Here is a 9,118-nt window from a genome sequence, read left to right as displayed (position 1 = left end):
TATATATATATATATATATATATATATATATATATATATATATATTGTTGTATGAATTATTTTTCTTTTATGATTTATATATTTTATATAGAAAAATAGCAATATCAACAAAATTAGGAGACAACTGTAATATATCAATATATAGTTATTATTCGGATGAAGCCAGCCAAATCTTATTTAAGCTCAATCTTATAATTAATATTTAAACTTGTATGATTTTTAATGAGTATATATATATATATAGAACAAATTATTAAATATAATAAATGAGATATACTCATCCAATATTAGTATGAAACATAATATAGTTGACAACCTTTGAATTAACAAAATACTTAGTAAGAAATGGTTTATATATTATACCCAAAAAATAAATGGATTATATATTATACCCAAAAACTAAATGGATTATATATTATTCTTACTTTCTCTTGTTTGACCCTTTTAGATTTTTGGTGTTGAGAGTCTTGAGTTTCTTGCAAGATCCATCCAAATCTTCCTCCATCTTGTTGAAATTCGTCAACAAAGAAATATTTCCAACAGTTATAGGAACCCCCACATCATTGGAATCTTCTTTGTTGTTTAAGAGCAAAAGCGTATTTGTCAATGATTTGAGTACTTCACCCACAAGATCTTGAGCAATTAAGGATAACATTGACCCTTTTACTTCTTTATTTGACTTATCATCACAACTTAGTACTTCAAGTAATTGATTTGCCATGTCACGTCCTCTTAATAGCTCTTCTTTCATTGCCTTTTTGCTAAGCCCAAATAGATTCTCCATTATCTTTTATTTTGGTAGTGTAAATAACACCTAGCTCACTAGGGATAGTTTATTATATATAATTGGAATTGTGTATGAGAAAAAGAGAGGTACATTTCCTTTTATTCAACCTTCCAAATTTTAAAAAAATCCACTAGAGAGTATAGACAAAAGTTCCTCTATCAAGTTTAGTTCACACATCCAAAGTGGTACGTGTACAACACACACCATGTGAAAATTTACATTTACAATGGAAAATAAGTTAGTGTTCTAACACTCTCTAATACAATTTTATTTTCTTATAATTTTGTTATATAAAAGGATGTATTAAACGTACTAATTAACTATTGTAGGTAATTTATATAACTAATTACTAATATATTTATAAATAATTTTTTTTTACATCTAGTGTGTTAATTTTATAGATATATATAATTTAAAAAAATTAAAATTGAAATGAATTCTTTAATTTAAAAAATGAATTTTACTAAATAATTTGATTTATTTAAATAATTTAGTGGATCCATATAAATTACAACTAATAAAACAGGATATTAAAAAGTGCGTTAACATGGTTCTTACCTTAATTTCTCCTATATATTTTAATTTAATGGGTCAAGACTCAAAGAGCGTGGAAAAAGAAGCACTGTATTTGTTTAATGGGAATTTTGTAGGGTGAGGTCACTAGCTAACATCATGCTGCTGAGAACACAATTATATGTGGAAGACAATAATACCCTTTAATTCATGTTTGGATATTATTGAAGCCGCCCACGTGTTTTCTTTGTTTATTCACACTAGTTAAAGGGTAATTTAGGATCTATATTATGAATTGATTCTCTTTAGCATTCTTTCCCTATTTGGTGATTCTAGATTGTATACCTTGTTAAACAACTAAAAAAAAGACTGCATACCTTGTACATTTTAAATACAAAAAATGATCGTATTATCATATACCTTGTTATGCAAATCTTATATCAGTTTTATCTTTTGTTGGTTGGAAATTTAATATCCAACGAACTCAGGTATATTTGAATAGTTAGAGTATGACCGCCAATGAATTTTGATTTAGTTGGTAAGAAGTTGATTTGACTTATACACAATATTATGGATTCAACTCCTGATGTGAAGATCTCTTTAGTACGTGATATGTAATTATTTCTATCAGCGTTATTTGAACCCTGAAATATACCCTCTTTTTTGAGATTTGAAGTTTTTCTTGATCCTGGTAAGCCTTTAAAATCCAATACATCTAAACTTTTCTTTTAAAAAAAATGACTGGGTATTATTATTTACTAATATTTGACTGCAAAAGAAACACAAAGTTTGTAGGAACGAGATATTCACTATGACTTTTTTTAATTAATGCTAGTATGTACATCGAAAAACTTTAGAGTATTTTAGTTTAAGGTAAATGAAGCGGAGTAGATGGATGTAAAATCTCATATAAAGTGGTTTTTGTTCTCCTTCATTTTAGAGAGATTTGGAAGTCACAGGAGAACCTTCGTATAGTTAAAAAACCATTTAAAATTGCTTCCATTTCTTAAATCACACACAATCCTTAAAATCCCTGTTCTCCCATCTCCTCCTTTGAACCAAACATGTTTTTACTTCCATTCCCCCATCTATCAATTAAAATCCCTCTTTTCCCTTTTTATCCATTAAACATACATACATACATATAGGTGGTCTCTAACATAAATAATTCAAACATGCATTGACAATTTATATGTAAGGTTGAGATGATGATGAATTTGGTGATAACCTCTACAAACTCTTTATTCAAAATACAACACCATTTAAACAAATCATTTTTAAGCATTTCAATAGACACAAGAAATACAAACTAAAACAAACTAAAGTGAAATAAATACAATCTCTAATCTCATTTATAAGAGAAACAAAGAAAACCATCAAACTCAATGTTGTTATTTATTATTTTAATTTTTTGACTATTTTTATGTCTCTAAAACAAGTTTTTGACAGTTTTTTTTTATATCCCTTTATAGAAAACTGTGAGATATTAAATATACACTGACAATATTAAAAAGAACTAAAAAATAGGTGATGGGATATTTAAATTAAGACTTCGCGAAATGTATAGATAAAAAAAAAAATTAACATTTAATTATGTGTATCTCTTAGGTAGAGGATAATATCCATTTATCTTAGTTTCAATTAAAGTTTGAAAAAAACAATACCCATTTTTCTCGTCACTTTCTCCACTTTCTCCATGCACACAACAAGAGCATAGATGTGATCCCTTATCATCTCATAATATGGCTCACAACAATTTAATCACAGAAGAATATCCTCTCTCTTGTGACTATGAAGTTCAATTTGATTATGTATGATACTATGTTATCATCCATTGAATGTGATCAATTTGATGAGGTTTGCGGGTGTAGTTTGGATTTTGATTGCAAGACATGTTAAGACAAGTTTGGCATTGGTATCTTTATGTTGGAACAAATATTCATGATTCTATGGATTTTACTTATCTAAGTTAATTAATTAAGTCTGAAGGTGTGGTTTAAGGAATATTCCAAATGTTAAGAAAATATAATATGTAATTTATTATTAGATTTCCTAGGTAAACATAACAACATCAACAATGCTAAACATTTATCTATCATTTTTATATATTCATTTAAAACTTTATTTTTTCTTTATATTTCTCATTCTATTACATTACATATATTATATCTATCATATCAGTATCTCTATTTTTCTCTCAAGCGTCGTTGAAGTGTTTGGATGTCCATTGATAATTTTTCTAACAACGTGGAAGCAAAGCTATTATATAACTATATAGTACTTAGAATTTCCGACTTCATAATTCCATTAAGGTTTGTAGTTAAATCTTTAAATTTGTTGGCGTATTTGTACATATTGGCACTTAGAGTATTTGATTGACATTCAGACCTACATGATTGGTATTTAATTAGGTCTTTGGTTGGCACTTAGGTCTATAAGATCTGACACTTTAAATATCTTTAATTGGCACTTAGACTTACATGATTGACACTTAGGTTCAATGATTAATATTTAGACTTAAGTTGTCTTTCAATTATATTTGAATTTTAAGTTATAAAAGATATAAGGTTGTCAAACTCAATAAATTAACTAAATTTGTGTAGTCTACCTAGAATTGACTCGTCGTAAACTTATCTAATATTAGAAATAATTTATATACAACAATGTTTTAACATGTTATCTCCATATAATAGAGCATGAGTATTAAAAATAGATAAATATATATTACTGTATAATTTTTAAGAAATAAAAATTCGCATTGATGCATCATTACAAGAAAATATGTTATTACTTATAACAAATTTTGATTTTATCCACAAAAATTCCGTAGGTAATAAAAAGTTATCCGTAGATAACTCACGGGCATGAGTTCGTATATATTTGGTTCATAAGTATGTATTTTCCAAGGAAAAACCTTCATAAATGTTTATTCAAGATATTTTCATGATAAAGTTTCTTCGTGAGTAACGTTATTCACAAAATTTTCGTGGGTAATATTGCCTAAAAAAATGTGAATTATCACGAAGAATCTACGAAAAATTGTATTGTTTTCTTTGTGGTATTAATAGTTGATGAGACAGGACGTTGGTGTAACCTCTAGATGGACGAGAACCTGGGCTAGACTTGCAATCCTTAGTCTACAAAAGCGAAGATTTATCTCTGACACCATAGATACATCATTTATTTTTTATCCAACATATTGGGTGCATTACTAGATGATTCCCCACCTTGGGAGGGCTGCTGCAGCTTTCCTTAAAAGATTTCCTATTCGACTAAAAAAAATGTAACATAATCAAATCTTTTACAACAAAATCAAAATTAAAGAATCAATGATTTAATCTTTCTTACATGTTGTTTGCTCTTTTATCAACCCAAGAGTTGTCCTTCTTCTTGGCATGAATTTTTAAAAAGACCTTATCCAAAGTAGAGTCTCTACCTACCTCTTCAGCCTTACAAAAAATAAATGAAAAACATTATGAACATATAGCAATGAAAAAAAGAATATAGCTTTCAGAGCTCATCAACAACTACAATGTAATGCACAATGACCATGTAATGCAGAATGACTAAAGAATATAGCTTCAAAGCTCAAAAACTATAATAGTTAATAGCACACCATCATCTTTTGGGTTTTTTTTAATTCTTTTTAACATTCTTAAAATGAAAAAGTTGCGAAGTTAAAAACTTTGAGATTTAACTCCATAGAAAATACTTTCTTTTATTAAAAAGAACATTAGAACATTTATACACAATCAACATATTGATATTGTTAGTAAATTTCATATTCAATAGAGAGCATTTATGAAAATACCTCTATATTGATTAGAATAAATCTTGCTTACAAACAAAAGAGCGGTTATCTCTTTTTATATGAGATTGAACCCAAGAGAAATATAACTAACAAACTAAAGATAGCTACAACAAAAAACCTTATAAAAAGGAATAAGAAAAGTTAATTCTATCCATATGAGTTTGAGCCCAAGAGAAGATACAACTAGCAAACTAAAGGGAACTAAAACAGAAAGCCTAATAAAAGGGAATATGAAAAACTAATTATATCCTAATTGTAACCCAAATAAATTGGTTAAAAAAAGGTACAAAAGTAAAATGCATTAAGTTGATTCAATATCTCCTAACAAAATGGAATGAATGTCTAACATTCTAGGTTTCGACATAAACGAAAATAAGGAAAATAAATTAAAGCTTTGGTGAATACATCAGATGTCTGATCAGTAGTAGATATATGCATAAGATATAGAACTCCTTCTTGAATTTTATCTCAGACGACATGGCAATTCATCTCAATATATTTTGTCCGCTCATGAAATATCGGATTAGATGCAATATGAAGGGATGACTTGTTGTCACAATAGATAACAACTAGTTTTGGATGAACAATGTACAAATCACGCAATAGAAACAAGAGTCATTGTGCTTCACAAGTGGCTTGCGCAAGGGGCTGATATTCGACTTTCAGATGAAGAATGAGAAACAATTGATTGTTTCTTACTCTTCCCATAAATTAAGAAGGAATTAAGAAAGAAACAATATCCATTAGTAGAATGTATAATGTTCAAGCAAACACCCCAATCTGAGTCACAAAAGTTCATGATACTGACATAAGAACTAACTGGGGAAAAAGCCATTTTTCATGACTGTTTTTTAGAAATTTGACAATTCGGAAGGCATCATTAGATGCATATCAGTTGGAGCTGAAAAGAATTGACTTAACTTGCTAACCAAAAAAGAAATATCAGGGCGAGTATTTGTAAGATACAAAAGCTTGTCAATCAATTGTAAAAAATCATTGACATTGCTTCGAAGTTGACCATAAATGAAAGTTTATTTTAAATTAGGACCTATGAGCGCAATATTTTTTTTTTGAACCTAGCAAACCTGTATCTTCAAGAATATCCAGATAGTATTTTGTTTTACATAAGGAAATACCTCTTTTATTGTGTGCTATTTCAAAATCAAGAAAATATTTAAGAACACCAAGGTCCTTAATGCAGAAAACAGTTTGTAAAGAAGTCTTTATATAGTGTATTTCGGCCAAGTTATTACTAACAAGGAGCAAATCATCAACATAAACAAGGATGGCAGTTCAACCAGAAATAGTATATCTAATAAACATGGAATTGTCATATTTAGGTTGGTGAAAAGAAACCCGTTTTAAAGAAGAACATATTTTCATATTCCACAATCTACTAGCATGATTTAATCCATAAATTGATTGTTTAAGTTTGCAAAGTAGAGATTTATGTTGAACATGAAGGCTAAGAGGGACCTTCATGTAGACATCCTTAATTAGATCCCCATGGAGAAAAGATGTGTTTATGTCAAGTTTAAAAAGAAACCAATTGTTCACGACCACAATTGAAAGGAGTAACCTAATGGTGGTCATTTTAACAACAAGACTGAAAGTGTCAAGATAATCAAGACCTTTAGCTGTAAGACATGCCTTGTATCTCTCAATACTACTATTGGCATGAAATTATAATTTAAAAACTCACTTGCAACCAATCATTTTATTATTGGAAGGTAAAATAGTTAACTCGCAAGTGTTATTGCGTAAAAGTGATTGATGTTTAGAGTCTATAGAAAGTCTCCAATTGGAGTCTTGAATGGCCTCTGAATAGGAATAAGGTTCCTTTAAAGTAGCAACATTATTAGTAAAAAATTCATGAGCAGAAAATAATTTGTCCTAAAAAAATAAAAGTGGATAAGGGATACTAAGTACCTTTAAATTGATTAGGAACTAAAGTGCTGGTGTTTATACTACCATTGAAGAAAGAATAATGGAAATCAGTAAGATATGAGAGATGCTTTGAAGTAGCAATGTCAATCACAGGAAATGGGGAGTGTGAATTGTGATCTTTTTAAAATTTTGATTCCTGTGCTTAATTTAAATTAACTCAAGACCAATCTTTGTTGAAACAAAATGTTCTGGATATGTTAGAAGTATATAAAATAAATTAGTTTATAATAAAGTGTCATTTGTGTGTGCACATAATTAAAGACAAGGGATATAAATATCACACACAAAAAGTATCATGGTTCACCCAACTCGGGCTAGTCCAGTCCTCACAACCGTGAGATTTTTACTTTGTGCTTCAGAATCATAATGTTCTTCTTCACACCTTTTCTCCTGATCACATATTGCAAGAAAGAATAATGGAAATTAGTAAGATATGAGGGATGCTTTGAAGTAGCAATGCCAATCACAAGAAATGGGGAGTTTGAATTGTGATCCTTTTAAAATTTTGATTCTCGTGCTTAATTTAAATTAACTCAAGATCAATCTTGGTTGAAACAAAATGTTATGGATATGTTAGAAGTAAATAAAATAAATTAGTTTATAAGAAAGTGTGATTTGTGTGTGCATATAATTAAAGATAAGGGATAGAAATATCATACACAAAAAGTATCATAGTTCACCCAACTCGGGCTAGTTGACTCCTCATAACCGTGAGATTTTCACTATGTGCTTCAGAACCAAAATGTTATTCTTCACACCTTTTCTCTTGATCACACCTTGATTAATTACAATATTCACCTTTCATCCTAGAAATAATTTTTACAGCCACCTTTCAATCTATAAATAATTTTTACAAACACGCTCAATATAACATAAAAGATAAACTTGAGATAAAAAAAGACAAACTCAGTAAATGATTATCCACAAATATAGTGAAGAGGGATGAAGTTTGCTTGAAGAGTTTTGACTTATTATTACTTTAACAAGTGTTGGTATATTTGTAAATGGAACTCTTGTCTTAATCTTCCAATTGATCTTCAATTTATAGATGATAAAAGGCTTTGATTTTTCAATTTAAACTGAATATAGTCCAAACTTGAGCAATTGGTAAATGATCAATTGGTAGATGAGCAATTGGTAGATGAGGATCCTCAACATCAAGACTGGTAGATGAGCAATTATTGGAAGCACCTGAATTAGGCCGCAAATAGTTCAGAGGATACCCGTGTTTTTTGAAGCGAACATCCATCATATGGACCGATTTATTGCAATGAGTGCAAATTTTGTGTCCCCGATTGCAACAACTAGAACCACAACCACCACTCGAAGAGGAACCACGACTAAATTCATGATAAGAGTTGGAAGCAACAACGACGATTTTAATTTCTACTGTAGGACTAAAGAATTAACATTCTTGTTGTATAAGCATTGAGAAAACCTTGCTACTGGTAGGGAGAGGCTCCATTAACATGATCTAAGATCGAACTGGGGAATACTATTCATTCAAGCCCTTAAGAAAATGAATGGCATAATCATTTTCCTTGTATTCCTTGATCTTTGGAAAAAGATTGCAAGAACAAGTAGGTGTAGAAGAACAAGAAGGAAAAGGACGAAAAATCTTCATCTCTTGCCAAAGCTTCTTTAAATAGGTAAAATAGTTTGTAATAGAAGAACTACCTTGCTTAAGAACACAAATTTCTTTTTGCAAGTCTGAAATCCAAAATACGTCTCCTTGATGATAGTGTTCATTCCATTCTTTCCATATATCTACAACACAATCCATCCACATAATACTCTGAGCAATATCTAGTTTGAGCGAGTTTGTAATCCAGGAAATAACCATGGTGTTACATTGATGCCATGCCATCGAAAGTCAATCTTCATCTTTAGGGCGAGAGATGACACAAGGAACAAGCATCACACAAGACCAAATGTGTGAAAGTTTGTTCTGTTGAGAGGTGGAGACATAAGTGCAAGGCCAAGATTATCACTGGGATGTATTAAGAACAAATGAAGCATGTCATTTTGATAGCTACGATTGTGATTTGAAGATTTCTTCA

The 9,118-nt window shown here is 29.6% G+C and overlaps 2 protein-coding genes across 2 annotated transcripts in view; both read right to left on the bottom strand.

Annotated features, from left to right (window-relative positions):
• The window catches only part of LOC101513740 (WRKY DNA-binding transcription factor 70-like), a 3,479-nt gene extending 2,647 nt beyond the window's left edge, over positions 1–832 (bottom strand). Inside the window, exon 1 of the mRNA XM_004489016.4 lies at positions 426–832. Within this exon, the coding sequence (XP_004489073.1) occupies positions 426–784 (359 nt within the window). The 5' untranslated portion in view covers positions 785–832. The remainder of the gene's footprint in view (positions 1–425) is intronic.
• Positions 833–8,127: 7,295 nt separating this feature from the next.
• LOC140918964 (uncharacterized) lies at positions 8,128–8,901 on the bottom strand. Its single transcript, XM_073364073.1, has 2 exons — positions 8,555–8,901; positions 8,128–8,455 (listed from the first exon to the last, which is right to left on the bottom strand). Exons 1-2 carry the CDS (start codon positions 8,899–8,901, stop codon positions 8,128–8,130), a joined length of 675 nt encoding a protein of 224 aa, XP_073220174.1.
• Between the last annotated feature and the right edge of the window lie 217 nt (positions 8,902–9,118).

Source organism: Cicer arietinum, chromosome 1, assembly GCF_000331145.2.
Source record: "Cicer arietinum cultivar CDC Frontier isolate Library 1 chromosome 1, Cicar.CDCFrontier_v2.0, whole genome shotgun sequence".
Taxonomy (NCBI): Eukaryota; Viridiplantae; Streptophyta; class Magnoliopsida; order Fabales; family Fabaceae; genus Cicer; species Cicer arietinum.
The sequence above is the reverse complement of the archived record's forward strand: the minus strand, read 5'-3'. Positions and strand labels throughout refer to the sequence as shown.